Source organism: Lepus europaeus, chromosome 2 (genome assembly GCF_033115175.1).
Source record: "Lepus europaeus isolate LE1 chromosome 2, mLepTim1.pri, whole genome shotgun sequence".
NCBI classification, from domain to species: Eukaryota; Metazoa; Chordata; class Mammalia; order Lagomorpha; family Leporidae; genus Lepus; species Lepus europaeus.
Genome location: NC_084828.1, coordinates 80,774,156 through 80,796,528, shown reverse-complemented (window position 1 = coordinate 80,796,528; position 22,373 = coordinate 80,774,156). Strand labels below are relative to the sequence as shown.

Sequence of the window (22,373 nt, the reverse complement as noted above, 5' to 3'; positions counted from 1 at the left end):
AAAGAGGAGAGGACCGAGGGAGGGGCTTCTGTCAATCAAACTTCAACAGACTGGATATTTTGTTCATCTACCCAGGATGAGAGGATCTACAGGCATGTGCCTGATTAGCAGGTACCAGGGAGGGAAGGTGAAGAGGGAGGCGCTAAAAGCAAATAGAAAGAAGTACTGTGAACTCTAAAGTGCAGAAGTGGAAGGTGAGGGTGGGAGCTTTCCAAATGGGAAACAGTGGCATTTGTCCAGGACGGTTCTGGTGTGGAGGCAGGGGAAGAGATGAGCTGCGTGGTTCAAGATCCCTTCCTGCCCGAGGGTTCTATGCAAGCACAGAGTCTTGTTTCACCCCACCTGTCCCACCTACCAGTAGCTTGTTCTTGTAAACATATTTCGTGTGTCCTGAAGAGTCTTTGATCTCCTTGCTAAAAACCAAGGAGATCTCAAAGAGGAACAAGTGCCGCTCCCGGCCCTTCCGGATCAGCGACTTCGGGTCCCACACTTGAAAGGCATCCTGGAGAATCAACTCGCCCTGCACGTCCAAGTTCTCGTCGAACCCTGAAAAATACCCATTTCCACCCAGTGGAGTCTGTGCTGCCACAATCCACTTCCCTCTCAGACAAGGTCTTCTTTCATTGTTAGTCCCCTGTGCCCACAGGGTTTTCCCCTTTCTGCAGGCTCTAGAAACTCCTGGGCTCTTACACAGACATCTCCATAGACCTGTATTCCAGTCCCTCCCTCCCCATCCTGGGGTGTCTTATATATGTAACCAATATTAGTAGGACTTCTGGCAAGGGTCCCTTTGCAACCTCCCCTCTCCCACACTTGCTGTCAGCCTGGGACCTTCTGCAAGGGAAATCCCGCAGCTCCTTCTTCCTCCACAGCTTACCACCATATGCAACTTGGAGCTCTGAGGGGGCTGAGGATAAACACTGCCTGATGGAGGGGCCTTGGCTCCACTTTGTTATCACCTGTTTCTTATAAGGACTGTTTCCTTGGATTGTTCCCATACAGTGCAGTTACAAGCCTTCAACAGTCATATTTACACCACTTTAAGAGAAAGTTTCAGATTTTAGTGTGCATAAGGGTCACCTGAAGAGCTTGTGAGAACACAGATTCCTGCCTAGCCCCTTCTCCCAGGAGATTCTGCTTCAGTAGGGGAGAGGTGGTGCCTGAATCTGCATTTCTGACAAGCTCCCAGGTGCTGCTGATGGGCCACAGCACAGGTCTGGAGTAGCTAGAACCAGACTGCAGGTCGGAAAGAGGCTGCGGGAGCTAAGTCCTTATTGAGGAGGACACTGGGGTGGAGGGTGGGGTGCAGGCATAAACAAATCAGAAAAGCAGAGGTGCAGAAGTTGTGATAACAGGAATATATCTGGAGGGTTAGGGCTCAGCCTGGAGAAGATAACCAGGATCTTCTGCTCTAAGAACTAGGATATTCCCTGCTAAGGATAGTCCAGAAAGTACCCAGACCAGACCAAGTCTTTTAAGTGGTATGGGTTGTGGGGTGGCAGGGCAGGAGGGAGCATTTGCTTACATAATGGCAAGAGGCTATACCTATTTCCTCTTGTACTGGTTTGCCAGCTTGGAATGGAATGTTTAGTCTTTTTTTTTTTTTTTTTTTAAATTTTATTTCACAGGTAGAGTTACAGAGAGTGAGAGGGAGAGAGACAGAGAGAAAGGTCTTCCTTCCGCTAGTTCACTCCCCAAACGGCCGCTAAGGCCAGAGCTACACTGTTCCGGAGCCAGGAGCCAGGTCTTTCTGGATGCAGGGGCCCAAGCACTTGGGCCATCCTCCACTGCCCTCCCGGGCCACAGCAGAGAGCTGAACTGGAAGAGGAGCAACCAGGACTAGAACCGGGGCCCATATGGGATGCCAGCACTGCAGGTGGAGGATTAACCAAGTGAGCCACGGTGCCGGCCCCCGGAATGTTTAGTCTTAACTCATCTATACAGTCCACCCTATCTAGCTGCTCTGCCCGACTGCTTGGCACCACTGAGACCACTTTCTTGGAGTCCTGCTCCAGAATGATTCTTGATGCCAAGACCAGAGTTCCAGCTGACTGAAGTCCAGTTGGGGATATCTGGCTGGGCTTTTCTAACCTTTTAGGAAGGAACAAAACCTGGCTGCACAAGCATATGAATGCACATGATGTCACCGAACTGCATGCTCAGTTACCAAGGCAAATTTATGTGATTCATATTTTACTGTGATAAAGAGAAAGAAGAGTGTAAGGCTGAAGATGGTGGCGTGTTTATGTGTACTCAGCATTTCGGCTCATTCTGATGTGAAGGCAGAGCACAGGCTCACAGGACCGCTGTGAGTCAGGGCTCGGGCACGTTTACATATGGATGGTGGTCTCTCCTGGGCTAGCTCATGTGCAGCCAGGTGTCCGCACACCTTAAATGACTTACACTTGATCAGCCCTGAAGTTGGTCTCCATGGAGCCCCTCTCACAGGCCAAGGACCCACATGACAATGGCCACTTCTCCTCTTGCAGCCTTGCCCCTTGTTGGACTGCATGTGACCTCCCCTGCCCCGTGAAGCCCTCTCCCTGGTCTTAGGCAAGGGGAGGCTTCCCCAGAGGGGCCAGAGGGGCAGCTACCTTCCAGCATGCTGACATGCATGGCATCATTGGCTTTCTTTGGGACACTGAGCATCACCTCCAGGCCTTCTTTGAGCTCCCCTTTCCCTTCTTCACAGCAAGTTAAAAGTTCCTAGAGAAGAAAAAGTACAGACACAATTAGGACCATTTTCCTCAGCTTCCCAACCCTCCCACTCCTTACAGCATCAAGGAAATTATATACCAGTTTGGTCTCTACACTAGTTTAGGAAAATGAGAATAATCTCCAAAGAATCCAAGTCTCATTTTTTTTTTTTTTTTGACAGGCAGAGTTAGACAGCGAGCGAGCGAGAGAGACAGAGAGAAAGATCTTCCTTCCATTGGTTCACCCCCCAAATGGCCACTACGGCCGGCGTGTTGCGCTGATCCAAAGCCAGGGGCTGGGTGCTTCTCCTGGTCTCCCATGTGGGTGCAGGGCCCAAGCACTTGGGCATCCTCCACTGCCTTCCTGGGCCACAGCAGAGAGCTGGACTGGAAGAGGAGCAACTGGGACAGAAGCCAGTGCCCCAACCGGGACTAGGACCTGGGGTGCCGGCGCCGCAGGTGGAGGATTATTAGCCCAGTGAACCGCGGAGCCGGCTCCAAGTCTCATTTTTTCCCCACACTGAGCTTCTTCAGCCCAAACTAGTCCAAACCAATTCCCCAGTGACTGGAACGAGAAGTCAGCAACTAGGATGCTCCCTGGAGAAGGGAACACCCCAGCAGAGCACATAAACAAGGTGCAACATCGTGGAATCAAGTCTAAGAGGTGATGGAGGGTGTACCACAGAACATCCAGCACGGACATACCCCTGCACGATACCTGCTAACATAATTTTTATGACTGTTTTCAAGCCCTTGCTGCCTGGGATGTTGATTTCCACTGTACTCAGAGCAATCTGAGTTTAGAGACATGATAGGTTTATAACACTGCAGAGTTATAAAAGATTTCAGGTTCTATGGATCAAGAGTTCCTAAGCTGGGAATAGAAATCTGGACTAGTCTTCATTGGGCAGATGAGGAAACTATGAGGAAGAGGGATGAACTGATTTCCCTAGGATATATAATTCCCCTGAAGCCATGCAGGGGCTTGAATCTAGGTCTCAGACTGGATGGAAGTCCAGCAGTCCACCCACTGCACTGACCCTGTCTTCCCTACGTCCTCTATCACACTCCCCTATTTTACCTCCTGGGGAGCTGGGGAAAATGTCCTCTCTCTTTCATGTCTTTATGGGAGACTCAGTCATCGTTATTCCCATAACAGATATACAGTGTCTGGTTGATAGAGAGAAGATCATTCCCAACCATCTTAGGAATCCTAAGACTATTTGCTCAAACCAGAGAGTTGATGACTTTTTCTTTTTCCTATGAGAGTTACTGATCTTGCTCACTTTTGACACTGGGAAAGAAATGATAAGGCAATGTATCTACAATCCATGTTGTCTCCTTTAAGGGGCAGGGGTGGATGGTTGGGTGGGGTGCACTTCCAGGAAAGAACGCAGCTCAACCGATCAAATCTTGTAAACGCGCTAATGACAGACCTCCTGGAAAATAAACAAATGATACTTACTAGAGGGACAGTACTTATCTATGGAATGCTTTTATCAGGATATAGTTGGACTGTCCAGGGCTGCTTATGGTAAACAAACCTAGAATCTGTGACTTTAGGGGCATGGCTCTCTGGGAAGTGTCACATAAGCTATGAAACTATCAAGTAAAAATTAAGAACATTTCAGACCAGAATGGCTCTCATTTGGGAAAGCGATACAATGTGACACGTCATTTAAAGACAATGTGAGCTCAGCTGGGCCAGCATACATCCTGATGCTTCAAGACAGCACTTGGAGCTGGACTTGTCCCTGTCTCACTTCTGCCTTGCGATTATTTGTACCAAGATATATGCTTAGTGGGAGTCTGATGTGAAAACCCAACCCATTTTGCTATCTTGGGTATGTTCCCACATGAACAAGGAAACTTTGAGTGTCCAGGCAGAAGTGAGCTGCCTGGAACACACACTGAGAGGTGGAAGTGATTGGTCCTCAGCTGTCTTCCTGGTTCCAGGTCATTACTGTCCAGAACGCTGTACTTTTTTCTGCTGAACTAAAGCTCTCTGATGCCCCTATCCCTTTCCTAGTTTTAACCTCCAACCTTGTTCTCAAACACACCATCAAAGGAACTCCTGAGGCAGAGCATAAGAGAGAAACAAGAAACATGCTTTGGTTTGCAACAGAAAACGCCAATGAGTCTAATCATCCAAAGCAATTTAGTAAGTCTCCAATCTACCAGGAGAGCCAATAAATTCTCCTTGGGGCCTCAGGATAGTTTATGATAAACAGAAGGCACTACATTTAATGTAGACTCCAAGAGGACAGTCAGAGCAGATTTACACGAGGAATATCGACCGCTCTGACAGGCAGTTTCGACTTTCACACAAACACCTAAAGTGATGAGCCCCGGAGGATATGATAATTAAATATCAATTTATTTGGAATAAAATTGACTTGTAGGAGAAGATAAATCCCATATCATTTATTTATAGTAAAAGCTCAGCAAACTATTTTTCATTTATTCAGTAGGTATTCTGCCATCAGCATACTTCAAAGAGGTTAAAATTATCTTCATGTTTTTGCCAATAATTTTACAACCTCCCCATAATCAAATTCCCACCACATTATTTTTTTCACCTCTCAGTTTCCTGCACAGGCATCTCTTGCTAGATCAAATTCCAGAGCCCACCTCTCCATGTGCTTACGCAAAATGCACTGTGGCCTATTCCATCCTCACACAATTCATCCTAGGAAACTTCAGCCTTATGGAATTAAGAGGGAGAGAAGAAAGCTATATTTCTCTTAGACTGCATCTTAATTGATTTAATACACTGATAGTACAGATGGGTGAGTTGGTATTGGATTTTTAAAATTCACAACCCCGCCAATTCCTACAAGGGTTTTGGGATACATAAATTAAAGACCACAAAAATCAATTTAAAAAGTCTATCAGCACAAGAAAAACAATTTATACAAGTTAAGTATCAAGTGGGATAGGGAAGGACCAGATAATTATTCCCAGAAATCAAGGCTAAGGAGACTGTCATGTAGGTAACCAGGCAGTCGATGCACTGGTGGATAAATAGCACCTTTTTAGTTGGAAAGCAGAAAGAGCACCGACCTTTCAGGAGAGATTTCCCCACCTCCCATCTCAAGATCCTATGAGCATGTCTTACTCTTTATATAAGAAACTTCAAAAAACAAAGAAGAAAAGCAGTCTTGCCAAAACAGCCAAGCTGTTCTGCACATGGTCACTTCTCACACCCGCCCTCAGTGAAGGCTGCGGGTGTGCGATTCTCCAAGTCATTTCTGGTGCAGGAACCAGAAGCACAAAGGCTCTTCTAGGAGATGAGGCAAAGAAGACTGGCAGGAAGGAGGCTGAGGGACATCTGGACCTAGTGGCCAGCCCCGGCCCAGACAGAGGAGAGAGGGGTGAGGAGCACACAGGCGCTCTGCCCCTCCACTTCCACTCCCCCGTAACTCTCATCACAGAACCACAACTGAGAAGCCAGGGGGACCTCATGGGCTGGGAATGGGCTATACAACTACAGCCTGAGATTTGAATCCAACCGTTCTGCAGGTTTAACGAACCTAGAATATGGAGATTCAACAAGCATATCCAGATATGAATTGAATTTCATCATTTCTCAGAAATTACACAACTTATAACATGTCCCCACCATTCCTTTTTCCTTTGCGTTTGAAGAGCAATCAGCAAAATATTCAAACTGAGGAAGAAAACCCACACACTTTATGAATGAATATAAACTTATATTAAATATCTAACTGCTTCTTATATCAATTTCCCAGATTTTCTGGGGAAATTGCTGTTTTCAGAGTATCAATGTATTTTTATCTGAGAAGGATAAACTGAAAGTACTTAGTGTTTTACATAATTTGGTTATTTGACTTGTAAAGACTTTGGAAGAAAATCCAAATCTCTTGGCTGGTTCCAAAAGAACTCCCAACATATGGGATCCTACAGATATAACAGTGCCATTTAAAACAATATTTTAATTTTATTTGAAAGGCAGAGATAGATAGATGATAGATACATAGATATATAGATGATAGATAGATAGAGATATCTTCATCTCCTGGTCACTTCCCAAATACCCACAACAGCTATAGCTGGCCCAGGCCAAAGCTAGGAGCTGAGAACCAATCTGGGAATCCCATATGAGTAAAAGGGAGCCAACTACTTGAATCATCACCTGCTGCCTCCAATGTTGTGTAATAGCAGGAAGCTGGAATTGGGAACAGAGCTGAGACTTGAACCAAGGCACTCCATTATGGAATGAGGGTGTCCCAAGTGGCATCCTAACCACTGCACCAAATGCCTGCCTCATCACTGCATTTTAATATTCATCCAACAATTTTTCCCTCAAAAATCTCATACTCTTGATAAACAGAGATTAAAGCATTGGTAGATGCCACCATGGCCTCATGAAGTGCCATTTCCCTTGAAATTCTGACCCTGGATTCTACTTAGAGCAAGGGATACCAGGAGGAATCCATTCAGGGAATAGGAACAAAAAATACCTAAGAGCCTGTCAGTGCCTAAGGGTGACAATCACTAAAAGTGGTGCAGTGGTGGGTGGATGTGAAAATAGTCACAACTTATTTTTGCTCCCATTTTACCTTGTTCCACCCCAAACAAGCATCTGGAATTCCATAGGATAGGAGATTAAGTTTGGAGCCAGCAAAGCCAGTGTGAGCTCAGCTCTGAGCTTTTGCTCTAGGCAAAAATAGGTCTTCAGCTAGAAGATTTACCATCCTTAAGTGAAAAACTGGACTCCCTTGTCCTGGTCAGTAGTGCAGAAGAGGATGAGATAGGGGAGAGAGATACCTTTAGGAGTAGTTGGTATTTGGTGATCCTCTGGACAGGCTTAATTAGGTAGGAAGAGATGGAGTTGGCCAGACCATGCCGCTGCTGTATCTCCTATAAGGATAAGAACAAGGCACAATTAGACATGGAGGAGCCTGTGTATGTGTGTGCCCTGGGAGGGGTTAGGTAAGGGGTAAGAACAGAGGAGAAAAGATGGACAAATATGAGAAAATGCTCTTGGATAGGGAGATGGGAGTAGAAACAGAGACCAAGGTGCACATATAGACAAAGAATAAGAGACATGGCAAAAAGGGGAAAGGTTTAGGAATGAGTTAGATATGTGAAACAAATGGAAATTAAGCATAAATGGGGAAAGACATAAGTAGAAAAAGTAGAAAAGGTTAAAGCAGAAGGGCAAAGGAGAGGTGAAGAAGTATAGTGAAAGAAAATAGCCCAAAGATGGGGGAAAAGAAAGAGGGACAAAGGAAGATAGGAGTAGAGGGAAGGCAAAGGATGAAGCAGTGACTTCTGTTCTGGTAACTCTAAGTCTTTCTCTGCTCTAGGTCTCTGTCAATAGCACAAGGACATCTCTCTTTGATCATCCCTCCCCTTTAGGTTTAACAGATCACAACTTTGGGTCATTGTTTCATTTCTTACACACTTTTCCTTGCAATCAATGGCACCTCCCTTGTTCCTTAGGGCTCCTGAGCTAGAAGCCATAGAGTTATTTTTAGCTCCTCCTCTGTTATTCCTGGTGATAAATCTTTACATTTCCAGGGATACCACCTTCATCACTCATGATCAGGCTAAGGCCATGGCCACCAACTCATGTTTGTGCCTCTAGCCTCTCCTTTTAATCCATCCTGTATTCTACCTCAAAAATGATCTGCTTCCCAAAGTCTATGGGATATATAGGGTGAGAAAATGGTACATATTAGTCTCTGCCTTCAAAAGACTTAGAATCTAGCTAAGAATACTCAATCCATTGAAACTAGAGAACAGTAAAGAATGACAGAGCCTTTGTCCCAGTCAGTGAGAACTTAAGAATTACTGGGATTGGGAGTGGTCTGGGTGTTTAGCAGAGACAATGCCTCATTTGGGACTTAGAGGAGGGGCATGGGATGGTGAAGTAGAAAGCTGAAGGTAGAATATTCTCTGAAGGGAGAGCATCAAACACAAAATATGCAGGCTGAAATACTCATTGTATGTTTCGATGATAATGAGGAGCATATCTGAAAGGTACAGAGGATGTATACCTAGAGTCTAGAAAAAGTAAAAACAAAACAAAATAAAAAGTTAGATAAGCAAGATTAGTTATTCATTGATTGGGCTGAGTTAGAATAAAGGGAGTTAGGATTTTACAGTGAGTTTTAGAAAGACACAGGAAAAACAATGTTTCAGAAAGAATAATATGCACCTAATAGCAACACTGGGTAGGGAAGTTGAGGAAATAGAGATGGAGAGGCAAACTAGGAGGTTATTACAAAAGCCAAGTGTGTAAACAGAAAATAACCATGTGATTCAGCAGTTCTACTCCTAAGCATATATACAAGAGAAATGAAAATATATCCTACATATGGAAAACCCAATTGTACACAAGCTCATGAATTTTAAAACAAAATGTGGCATGTCCATACAACATAATAGTATTTAGCCACAAAAAGGAAAGAGGTACTGGTGCATGAAACAACATAAACTTGGAAATCCTAGTGCTAAGTGAAAGAAATCAGCCACAAAAGACAGATTATATGATTCAATTTTTATGACATGTAGAGACAGAAAGTAGATAAATGTTGCTTCAGGCTGGAGGTTTATGGTGGGGGAATGGGAAGTGATATCTAAATAATGCAGGCTTGATTTCTGATGTGATGAAACAGTTCTAAGATTGACTGTAAGGACTGTTACACAATTTGTGAGCACACCAGAAAACACTGAATTATACACTGACATGTATCTGAGTTATTTCTCTATGAACATAGTCACTAATTTTAAAAAGCTCAGATATGTAATGTGGGGAGTTGCTCTCAGCTAGAATTAGTAAAAGCAACACATTAGGAGGAATACAAGAAATATTTTAGAGTGTACAGGACTTGCTATGGAGTTATGGAAAAGGGTGAAGGAGAGGGAATAATTTAAAATCCACCCCATTTCTGTCAACTGTGCCAGAGAGCAGTATTTTCCCCACTTATTTACCTCTTCCCTAGTGGTGTGTTGTTACAGCAGGACTTGTTCAGGATGATGGGCGAAACAGCTGGCAACTTGTCTCTTGGGACAAACAAGCCTTTTAAGTTTATTTGGGAGCTTTGAATCTCGTGGAGAATACCAAGTACCAAGAGAATACAGAGATTGAAACATGGTTCCAGGACTAGGAGATCACAGGCAGTAACACACTTTGGATGTCCTTCTCTCTGCCTTAAGTTGGCTCTAGGAACACTGTTCTGTATATGAAGCAGTGAGGAAGGGACTGTGCCCAGGAGCTAGACCAACCCAAGCTCAACAATCAATAGGGCAGCAGATGCCACACCCATATTGTTCTCATGTCAAAACACAAGACCAACATTCTGGATCATGTGAATGTGTGGGCCTTTCTAGAATCTCAGTTTTTTGTGTTCTCTTTATAAAAATGGATAGCGAGAGACTGCCTTTATTAAGTTTTTATCTCTTTTATAGATTAAGAGCCTGGAATAGATGGTTCCCACGTACAGAATATCTATAGTATATTTAATGGAACAGAAATAAGCTACTACCAAGATTATCTTTCTGGAAAGCTTTGGGAACAAGTAGGAAAGTTTGCTGCTTTCCCTCCCCACTTCCAGGCTAGACTTGATGAACTTGTGCTGGTTTTCTGGTTTCCCTTAGCCTTCTCAATTAAATCGGGGACTCATTAGGCACTTCATTGGAAATGGGGTGAGAGAGTTGAGGTATACTTGAGTTATCAACATTTAAAAATTGGCTTGAAATAGTGCATAAAGAATATATGATTAAAGGAAATACAGCTTAGTGCCTGGCACTAAGATGTGTACTTGGTGTAAGATGCATCAGACAAACCATCAGAGCACCAGGGGCTCATAGTGGAGGGCTGTGTGTGTATAACAGAAAGCAACATTGTTAATCGCCAAAGGCAAATCATTACAAATGTTATCAGAGTACAATGCATGGAAAGGATTTGTGCAGGAAGCACCATTTGACCTTTAAAGGATAGGAGAGTAGACCGTGAGTGTCTGTATGCGTAGGAGTCACAGAACAGTGTGAGCACAGATAAGGAAGCACAAGTGTCTGAGGCATGCTCAGAGCATAGAACATGAGAAGACCTCTCAGGATATTGTGCTGAATAATCGAACAGAAACACCTGAAGGGAAATACATTATCAATCAGAAATTAGTGGTATAGAGCAGCTGATATGATACCCAATAAATTCTGATACTAGTTTAGAGAAGCACTTTTTTTGGGGTTCTTTGTTTTACCAAATCTAGCCCCAGAAATTCCAGTTCGGAACACTTAAAGTCATTTCCGTATTAATGCTCCATTAAAAAGCATTGTGTATGTTTATTCCTAGTGGAGCTTCTCCCAGTCAGGTGCCATCCTGTCACCGAGGAACAAGAGACATGTAGTGTCATTTCTCTTACAGCCCTGTCAGGCTAGAAATATGCTTAGAGAAGGTTTATTCTGTAAACTTGAGTGCCAGAATCATGTTTAAATGTCTGTATTCTCTAGGGGGCTTAGTATACCATCTTGTCTACAGTAGATACCCACATATGGAAGGTATGAAAGTCAGGCAGAAAGTCAAACTGATAGTCTTTGAAAACTAATGAATTTCAAGCTTTGGTCACTTCTGCTATGACTATCAGAGTAGCCATCACTGCTCTAATCTGTCACTGAACTTTCCCTTTTTCCTAATTTCATCTTTCCCTTTTGTTCATTCCTAAATCCTGCAATGACTCAATTGATTCTATTCACTTTATAGCCAACAGTTACACCCTTTGGGGACCAGTTCTAAATAGATGTGTCTCCCCATTCACCAAAAGGAATATGTTCTCATTGAAAACTAAAGAATCATTCAACATCCTCTCTTCTAACTATCTGAAGTAATTAATCACCACAAAGAAATGAGAAAAGTTAAAGGTGATGGATATGCTAATTATGCTCACTTACTCATTACCCAATATATAGGAGGTCATTTCAGAAAGTTCATGGAAAAATAGAATCAGTTTATTTTGGTGTAAGATTTGGAAGCCCATGCTCCTATAAGAATACAAATATCACACTGTACCTCATAAATATATGCAAACATGATTGATCAAAAAATTAAATTAATGGAAACAAAACAAAGCCCCCCAAATCCAATAAAGAAAATAGCCCTCTCTCTTCTCTTGGCTTCCATTGTAGCAGAAATGCCAAAGCCTGTCTGTATGTTTCTCTCACCAGAAGTTTTTAAAGATTCCCAATGCTTAAGGCATATTCAGGCCAACCACATGAAAATCTGGGGCATGGGATCAGGTATCAGTTTTCAAAGCTCTCAGGTGATTCTAACGCTGAAACAATTGCATTTGAAAAGTGATTTTCAAACTTCAGTGGGTGTCCAGTGGACATCTTGAAACTCAGATGACTGGGTCCCATTCCAGACACTCTGATTCTGTAGACAGGAATAGGGCCCACAAATTCACATTTCTCATTCCCAGGTGAGGTTGATGTGGCTGGACCTCAGACCACATTTTGAGAACCATTAATTTGAGGGAGAGAGGTATGAAGAACAGAAACATCTTAATCAACAGCTGCATCACCATAGTCCTCTTCTGATCATGGGATATATGATAACTAGGTTTGTTGATGAGGCATGGAAGCAAATTTGCCTTATCCAAATCACAGCAGTTGAAATGGATAGGTAAAAACAAAATGTAAACAAATAATGTATTATGTATACACAACTGGAAGAGGGGCACTGGTAAGCTTTAAACATAAAGAAAGATAAATGCTAATTGCCTCACTGGATCAGTTTTTCAACTATATTCCATAAAAATGTGCAAATTATACATATTCACCAAAATTAAAAAAAAAAACACTTTAAAAGGCAAAAACACCATAGATTTTTTTTTTATCTATAAGATAAAGGTTTGGAGTGACCAGCAAAGAAAATTGAGAAACAAAGTTAAATACCCATTATCCAAAGCAAAGAAGCATTTCCACCTGGTCATCAATTGCTCAAGAATGGAAAACCACAGCTTACATCAAAGAAGGTGCCTGCGTGCTCCAGGATCAGCTGGTTGGAATCAGGCTTGTTTTTACAGTAGGTGACATACATCTGAAATTTATCTGCCTACAAAGAACAAAGACAGTAATAGATAAGCATCTATTGCTCCCTTCTGCCTTGGGCCTGGCAACTGATACACAATCAAACCCTCAAGTTGGTGCCTGGGTTTTCTGTGGCAAATGTTCTGTGTGCATCCAGCCCGTGGTCTGCTGCCAGACTTTAGGATGCTGTTTTCCTTTTGGTAGGTAGATAAGGCTGGCTGAGAATGAGCTCATCCTAATACTAGGCTGTGCCAGAAAGAAATCGAAAAACCAAGTGATACATCATAATGCATTCTTTTGCAGAATTTAGACATTTTCTTCTTTTTAAGATTATCTAGGATTGTGCTGCCCACCTTGAAAAAAGACAGCACTTTTTCTAAAAACAAAAATAAAAGGTGAAAATAACATATGATCTCAGAGGCAGATCTACTTGTTATCCAAGTGTCTCCATTAGAGGGAGTTTGTGGGAACACATCAGACAACTGTACCATCATTGCCAGTTTCCCAGAAGCAATGATGAGAGAAGAAAGCAGGGAGGTCCCCCTGGGCAGGGTCTGGATACTGACTCCTAACCATGTTGTTACTTAAAGCAAAGAACCCCATGATTGTGTGAAAATTTACTGCTTATTTTGAAGGACCTCCAGTTTGGTCCTCACACTTTTTCCTCTGGGAAAGATGTGTATATTTTGGTCACCAAGTGCTTTCCTCATTGGCAAAATGCTACCCTTCTCAGTCTTTGGACATTTGGCATGATGTCCTCTTCTGAATGGTTTCATTTATGCTGGCAGTGAACTCCATGCTGACACACAAAGATTAACTCACTTGGTCCTCACAGACCCCTCTGCCATGAGAGCCATCTCTATCCTTGTTCCACAGATGGGAAAACTATGGCACAAACTGGTTCAATGACTTTAAATTTCCACTGTAAGAAGGTGGTGGAGCCCAGGCATCGTGGCTTTAGGCTTCTTGGTCTTAACCATTGCTTTTTAGTACATTACCAAAAACTCTCTCTACCTTCATTCTTGCACAGCACTCATATTTCAAAATGATGAGACTTAAAGAAGTCACCCTGGGATAATTCTTGGCAAAAGGTGTATATTTTGTGTAATCACCCAGGGTTTTATGAAACCAATTTTAGGGGCCACATACTACGTAGGAGGTCATTCCTCATTCTAAGAGATGACCATAAATCACACTTAAGGTTGATTATAAAGAAAATCTCCAAATCGTATGAAACAGGATCTTTAAAAATTACTTAATGGTCAATCTTGTTTTCCTCTGGCTGTGCAAGGGATCATAAACTATTGGTTAGCATTCATATAAGCTGGGCACTGACTCATGTATGTAGAGGTGGAACACAGATGCCAGAATGAGACTTCCTGAAGAAACAAAAGTATGTTTGAAGCAGTCATCAAGATTTAATGTAGAGAATGTGTGTCTGGGAGTCAGGACTGGTAGTGATGTTTATTACCTGTCAGTGGACTAGTTAACCTTCTGTCTCATCTGGGATATTCTCATTTTTAAAATACAAAACCAAACCAGAGCCCTGCCTACCCCATATAGGTGGTGACAGCATAAACTCTGAGTTGTGAGCACATTTTGAAAGGGAATCAGTACACTTGGAAAGGAAGTTATAATTAGGTAATTATTTAAAAGTACAATTCCTATCCCGGGGCATACAGTTCCATGTTCAGTTGTCCTCAGTGTCCCGAGTGGACTTCCCTGAAAATCACTGTACTCACATACAAGAGTCTGAGCTCAGAGTAATGTGCACTGGAGATGCTAATGAAGACTAATGTTTCAGTTTACATGATTAGCACCTGGTACTCATGACAACAGCGCCAACAATGAGGGTGGTGGACACCCATTTTGTAGGTCAGAATTGGGATAGATATCCTAGGAGTCTGTTCCCTGTTAAGGAAGAACGTATAACCAGTGGTTAGGTGGCTTCCAAAAGTTCTAATTCACTACTCCACATCCAGAAAGAATAATGAGTGTAACTAGTGGACTGAGCCAGTGTGGTTCTTCTACCATGGGTGGCAGTCTTGTTCCACTGTCCTGGACAATTTTAGAAAGTTCTTAGAGAATGCAAGGTGGAGCTTAAACATAACACCTAAGGGCTGGACCCCTCAGGGATGGGCCATTTCTCGCAGATTTACTTGTGATCCCCTCTGCACCTGCTTGCCCTGTGTGAGACCACCAGTGACACCAATATTCAGTCCAGACCCAGAGTAGTGGTACCATGTGTGCCCCTGGAAGCGTGGACAATGGAGGAGGAGTTCAGGTTGGTTACCCAGGTAACGAAGCAGTGTCCCACATCCTCAGGCAGCTGCTCGTACTTCTCCAGCTCTTTGAGGAAGATGCTGCAAGGAGAGAGAAAGGCTGCATCAGAGCCCTCTGCACACTGGCCCTTAGAGGATTATATTAGTGCCCACTTACCCTTGGCAGATACATCCCAGGACCTCCAGCAGAGGCCTGAAAGTGCAGATAGCACTGAATGCTGTATATGCTATACTGTTTCCTATACATACATATCTATGATACAGTTTAATTTAGAAACTAGACACACAGTAAGAGATCAACAATTAAAAATAAAAGAGAACAATTCTAACAAAGCATTGTGATACAAGCTATGAAAATGTGGCCTCTCTTTTCCTTTCTCAAATGCCATGGGATGGGTAGCATATATAGTGTGGATATATGATTCACATCCTGGGCAGGACACAGAGGGACAGCTCAAGATTTCACCACGCTGTTCAGAACAGCACACAATTTAAAACATGAATTATTTCTGAAACCACTGATCAACAAAACCATGGAAAGTGAGACCACAAGTGTGGGAGGGTATGGGTCCCAAGAATAATACTACTGTAAACTCTCAATTATTTACATGTGCCTTTTTCATTCTATAACTGACATGTGGCAAGGTATCATTTAAAAAAAATTTTTTTTTAACAGAGTGGATAGTGAGAGAGAGAGAGAGACAGAGAGAAAGGTCTTCCTTTTACTGTTGGTTCACCCTCCAACGGCCTCTGTGGCCAGCATGCTACGGCCAGTGCACCGCGCTGATCCGAAGTCAGGAGCCAGGAGCTTCTCCTGGTCTCCCATGTGGGTGCAGGGCTCAAGGACTTGGGCCATCCTCCACTGCACTCCCGGGCCACAGCAGAGAGCTGGCCTGGAAGAGGGGCAACCGGGACAGAATCCGGCGCCCCGACCGGGACTAGAACCCGGGGTGCCGGCGCCACAGGCGGAGGATTAGCCTATTGAGCCGTAGCGCTGGCCAAGGTATCATTTTTAATAAGTTAGAATGAATTTCATTAAAATGTACATTAATTGATTAATTAATGCTACTTAAAATAATATATTTACTTTAGGGACTCAACACTTCTTGAGGCGAAAATAGTGAAATACTGTATTAGTGTTAGGCCTTCCATTTTTATCAGAAACTATGAACCTAATTTTTTAGACAAGTAATCTAAGCACATGGTAAATATTTTAAATAATAGAGATACCAAAAAGAATAAAATAACATCCACAATCTGAGAGATAAACTAGAAGAAAATTTACTTTTACATTGGATTATTTCTAGTTCTTAGCCTTCTTCTTCCACTCATACACAGTTTATGCTAAAAACTAAGAATTCAATTTAATGCTTTATAATAAAGACATCAATAAGAAAGGAAATTTAATGGAGGAAAAAGTCATAAAATACCCCAAAGCTGAGTGGAATTACTGCTGAATTATCTTCCAGGGTGGATATCTAGGCCATGGAGAAATAATTCTAATGACTTCAAATTAATGTATTAAACAATTGATTTGAGTTCAGAGGATATAAGTTTCTAAGAAGCCAGCATTACTGGAATGAAACCTGCTTTTTAAAAACCACACAAAGTTTTTCAAATAAAAAATAATTTGAAGTTTTGGGGACACATACTGATAGAAATGGAAAATGCTATAATCTTTACAAAAAGGAATTTGACATTATGAAAAGCACAACTGTACTTATATTTTGACTGTGCAATTTTTAAAGATGACTTATTTATTTATTTGAAAGGCAGAGTTATAGATAGAGGGAGAGACAGAAGGAGGGGTGGAGAGAGAACCTATTTTCCATCTGTTGGTTCACTCTCTAAATGGCCACAACAGTTAGGGCTGGACCAGTTGGAAGCCAGGGGCCTGGAACTCCATCCAGGTCTCCCATTTGGGTGGCGGGGGCCAAACACTTGGGTCATCTTCTACTACTTTCCCAGGCACATTAGCAGGAGTTGGATTGGAAGCCGAACAGCTGGGACTCGAACAAGTGCTAATATGGGATGTTGGTGTCATGCAGCAGTGGCTTAAACCACTGTGCCATGATACTGGCCTCCAATTCCAAAATTTTAATTCTAGAAAACTTCCTATAGTTACATCTACACTTGTAAGATAACATTCATATGAATATCAACAGTGACACTGTTCATAATGGCAAAAGATGGTGTATACGAAAAAAAAATTTAAAAAAAAAGATGGTGTATACGAACAAAGTATTTACACTGTAGTACATCTACTGAAGTGAATACTATGTAGCTATAAAAAAAATGGCCAAGTTCTCTGTTTTCCTGGGGAAGGTCTCAAGAGCAAGCTAGTGTTCAGAAAGCAAGGTATAGAAGATTGTCCATCATATGTTACCTCTTATCATATAAAGGAATATACATTATTATTTCCAATCCAAGAAACCAATAAAAATCATTACCATAGAACTAGAGAAGGAACAGAGCAGAAGATATTGGTAGGGACAAGGTTTACTTTTTCTATTTAATTTCTATTTTTACAATCATGGGAATGAATTACCTACAAAAATTAAAACATATAAAGTGGTTTTGCATTATTCTACTACTTAATGCTACTATAGGAAAAACACAAATTTTATTTGGCTTACTTTGCTTGGTTGCTATTGTCTATACACTTAGGTACATCTTGTAATTAATTACAAGTATTATACATTTTATTTATGTATTACTTATGCTCCCCTCCAGTGACATAGTAAGATGTTATTTTAGAGCTTAAAAAGGGGCCGGTGCCGTGGCTCAACAGGCTAATCCTCTGCCTAGTGGCGCCGGCACCCCAGGTTCTAGTCCCGGTTGGGGTGCCGGATTCTGTCCCGGTTGCCCCTCTTCCAGGCCAGCTCTCTGCTGTGGCCCAGGAGTGCAGTGGAACATGGCCCAAGTGCTTGGGTCCTGCACCCCAGGGGAGACTAGGATAAGCACCTGGCTCCTGCCTTCGGATCAGCGCTGTGCGCAGGAGCTGCGGCCATTGGAGGGTGAACCAATGGCAAAAAGGAAGACCTTTCTCTCTGTCTCTCTCTCTCTCACTGTCCACTCTGCCTGTCAAAAAAAAAAAAAAAAGTTTAAAAAGGATATACACATCATTAAAAATATTCGGAAAGTTCTATTTGGTGGGATCATAGATGAAGCTTTTCTTTGTTCCTCTGTAATTTTTTTTTTTTTTTGACAGGCAGAGTGGATAGTGAGAGAGAGGGACAGAGAGAAAGGTCTTCCTTTTTGCCGTTGGTTCACCCTCCAATGGCCACTGCGGCCGGCACATCTCGCTGATCCGAAGCCAGGAGCCAGGCGCCCCTCCTGGTCTCCCATGCGGGTGCAGGGCCCAAGGACTTGGGCCATCCTCCACTGCCTTCCCGGGCCATAGCAGAGAGCTGGCCTGGAAAAGGGGCAACCAGGATAGAATCCGGCGCCCCAACTGGGACTAGAACCCGGTGTGCCGGCGCCACAAGGTGGAGGATTAGCCTGTTAAGCCACGGCGCCAGCCTGTTCCTCTGTAATTTAAATATTTCTATAATAAATTGGCATTATTTTAGTAATAAGATAAAAGTCATTTAAAATATTTGGTGTTGGGGCTGTGTTGTGGGACAGTGGGTTAAGCCATTACTTGTAATGCTGGCATCCCATATTAGAGAGACAAGTTTAAGTCTTGGCTCCTCTGCTTACAATCCAGCTCCCTGCTAATGCACCTGGGAAGCAGCAGATAGTAGTCTGAGTAGTTGAGTCCCTGTCACCCAAGTGGGAGACCAGGATGGAGTTCCCGGATCCTGGCTTCATCCTTGTCCAGCCCCTGCTGTTGTGGCTTCTTGGGGAGTAAGCCAGCAGATGAAACATCTCAATTCCTCTCTCCCTCCCTCCTTCCCTCCCTCCCTCCCTCCCTGCCTCCATCTCTCTCACTGCCTTTCATATAAATTAGTAAATCTTTAAAAATATATATTTGATAGCAATCACCCTTCCCCTAACGTGTAAATTTTAGAGTATGTTGACCTGAATCACAGAGCAGGAGTAGTTAAAATGCAATGTGGGGCTTAGAAATGCTAACTTGTAGGGCAAATTTAGTGTTAAAAAGCATTACACTAACTGGTACTTTTAAAAGCACTGCAGGTAACACAATTTAATATGTATTTAATATGCCTTCTAAAATATAAATGGAAAAAGGTATTGCCACTGTAATAACTGAGGATCAAACTTGGTTCAAGTCCCAAAAGGAGATATACTTTTTTGTTGCAAAGAAAAACAATCTGGTTCATCACCATATACACAGAGGATATATATATATATATACACACATATATATATATATATGTGTGTATATACATACATGTATATGTATATACATATGGATACATATGTGTATATATATGTATATATACATATAATAATATATTTAACTTTTTTACCACCTGGGCCTAAATTCCACATAGTCTTTTTTTTTTAGAAGGAACACTAAATTACATAATATGCAACGTAATCTGAAGCAGCTTTTCAGAATGAATGAGATATCCTTTATCCTTTATATTTCTCACACACACCAGCCTCCAATATGAATCTCTGTAAAGACACTGCATGGAGACCCAGCTCTGAGCCAGGATGGGCTGAGCAGCACCTGAGGGACAGACTCAACTGGCTGGCAAGTGGGGCAACGAAACGTGATGACCATTACAGGACACAGACTGGTGGAAGAACACAGAGTTTTAAAGGAAAGAGGACCAAGAGAAGAGAGAGCTTGGAACGAGATGGTGAAGAGAAAGGAGACAAGCTGGAGGCCCCAGGCCCTGAAGATAAATGCTCTCAGCTTGTAGGGTGCCAGGACGTCTTCACTCCCCTGAACACTGACTCAAATGCAATACAGGCCATTCTCCTTTGAAAATAGTCAAATTAAAGGTAAAACAGCTTGGATTGTGACTCTACACAAAGGGTATAAAATCGTAATTTTCGTTTCAGATGTTCCAAGGTCATCTATGATGTCTTGGAGGGTTTCTCTGTTTCCATGACTTATGACTCACGGTCAACTGGCCTGATCACTTCACATAAATTTTAAACAAACAGTGGTCCTTATAGCTATAGAATTGATAATCCATGTAGAGGAAGACAGTGCTAGCAATTTTCCTAACCATGCTGGTAACTCAGAGTAATACCATGACTTGTGATAGCAGTTACCAAAAACTCATGGGAAAATGCTTAGCTTAAAATTCTCAGGAAATTAAAACACTACAAATTGAATTAAATGCAAGGCTTAAGGCCTTTCTATACAATGAAGATTTTACCAATAGCCACTGAGAGTTCACCTTCCCACTATCCCAGGTCTCACCTTCATTTGCTCCTACAACCAAGCCCAAGGTGAAGAAACACACTTCACATGAGCTCACAGATGTAGGGGTCTCCCAATGCCTCATTTTCCTCATATTTAAGTAACCACCTTGTGCAGTTATGAAGATTTAATATATACACACTGTTAAAGATCCCAATTGAGGGCTTTGTACAACAGTAGGAACTAAATAAACAATAGTTCTTCAGGATCTATTGCTTCTCAGTCATAATGAACTCATCTTTTCTTAGATAAACACACATATCACACACTCTTCCCAAATCCTGTTCAATTACACCTTAGGGGCTTCTCTAACCAAGCCCCTGTTGAAAAGTCTATAGTAGGTTCCCTTCTCCTAAACAAAATCTCGGCACACATCTTGGTTGGGTGTTATACAAAACTTCAATTCCAAGATCACCTATCATTTAAGTTCTGGAAATCCTGGGTTCTTTACTGTAGCATTTCCAAAATGTTACAACATAATGAGGTACCTTGTGAACCTCTGCGGCAGACACAGCATATGATGCTTCTGAACTTCTTTCCAACTGCAACATCTCTGGGCAACCATCAGATTTTGTCTCAAGGAACATTCATGGAAAACCCTGTTGAGTGCTCTCTATACCTGCCTGTGCATTTCCCTTGAGGTTAGGATCTGGGCATCTGCACTGGGAGAAAAGCTTCCTAGGTAATTCTAATGTTTGGTTCTTACCTGGGCATCTCAGGGCAGATGCTCCAGATTCCAGCATGTTCCTGGTTGGCAAACCCTACATCTGCTCTAAAGGATTTCACTTAGGGGGAAATAACTAAGAACTAAAATAAATATTTAGTGTGTGTTGGGCATATCAATTCACAAGTTTGAGGAAGATATTCACTACCTTTTGAATGTCATTGTTGAAGGTAAGTGGTGATAATAAATTCTATTTTGCTTTTTAATCTGAAGCTTATGAAAATGACAGCCTGGATGAGCCTGATCAACCTCATTCCACCAAACTTCAAAAATGCATGATGAGCTTAAATTAAAGCACAGTGTCACAACACTCTCCACATATAACAAAATGTTCCACCTCAGCCGTTCTACAGGGATCCCTCAACCCTCACTATTTCAATAATTACATGTAAAACATTGTGGAAGAACAAGCTAAGCAAGCAATCTCTATGAATGGGGTTCCTGCAGAGATGAATACAACTTTTAAAGAAACATTAAATCTAATCAATGCCATTAGCCCATTAAGTTATTATGATACAATATATTATACAGTTACTTTATGTGGAAAATGCTTCCCTCTGGCTTTGTACAGAATCCTGGGAAAAGAAGCATGTCTTGATAGAAACTTCTGAGTTTTGTCACTGAGTATTATGGAGACGGCACATTCTAAATGTACCCCGACTCACTTTGTAAATTAGGTCTATAGTCTCGTGGCTTCCAGGGGGGCTCACAACCCTCCAGTAGACAATCTTTACATCCAGGGTATATCTGGTACTAAAAGGGACCTCCCATTTGATGATCTTGTGTGTGCACATGCATGTTGGAATGTCAGCAGTGGTGAGAAGCGGAAGGACAGGGGCCAAAGAAAGGGTGAAAGAGGAACAATGAGGAGCAGACAGAACATTTAAGGTGAGAAGTAGGGTGGGGAGGAAGGTACCATGCTCACTTATTTTCAGGAAGTCCAGAACATTGCCTCCTGACCAATCAGAGCTGGGTTACTGCTTTCATACAAGAGAGCTAATGACTAGTTTGAAAGAATCTACTAAGGAACAGGCATATTCAGGCCTTAGAATATAAGTGGCCTTAGATTGCAGAGACTAAGGCAGCTGGTTAGCACATTGCAGCAGAAACCAAGCTAATGGAAAGTCACGTGCACGAAGAAGGTGTTGATTACTCTTGGGACAGTTCCAGCACAGTTTAATCAACCGGGCTGAGCCACGGAAATCACTTGGTTCTGTCCCTTCATTTCACACCAAAAATGTTAGTCTGGGATAGAAATGTAGTGC

At 42.3% G+C, this 22,373-nt stretch overlaps 1 protein-coding gene across 6 annotated transcripts in view; it reads right to left on the bottom strand.

The window, feature by feature from the left end:
* KALRN (kalirin RhoGEF kinase) overlaps nt 1-22,373 on the bottom strand; it is a 737,253-nt gene that overhangs the window by 225,997 nt on the left and 488,883 nt on the right. For all 6 annotated transcript variants that reach the window (XM_062209080.1, XM_062209015.1, XM_062209004.1 and 3 more), the window contains exons 26-30: nt 15,049-15,118; nt 12,691-12,780; nt 7,488-7,580; nt 2,595-2,706; nt 356-546 (exon numbers count right to left, since the gene is read on the bottom strand). In XM_062209080.1, the coding sequence (XP_062065064.1) occupies nt 356-546; nt 2,595-2,706; nt 7,488-7,580; nt 12,691-12,780; nt 15,049-15,118 (556 nt within the window). The remainder of the gene's footprint in view (nt 1-355; nt 547-2,594; nt 2,707-7,487; nt 7,581-12,690; nt 12,781-15,048; nt 15,119-22,373) is intronic.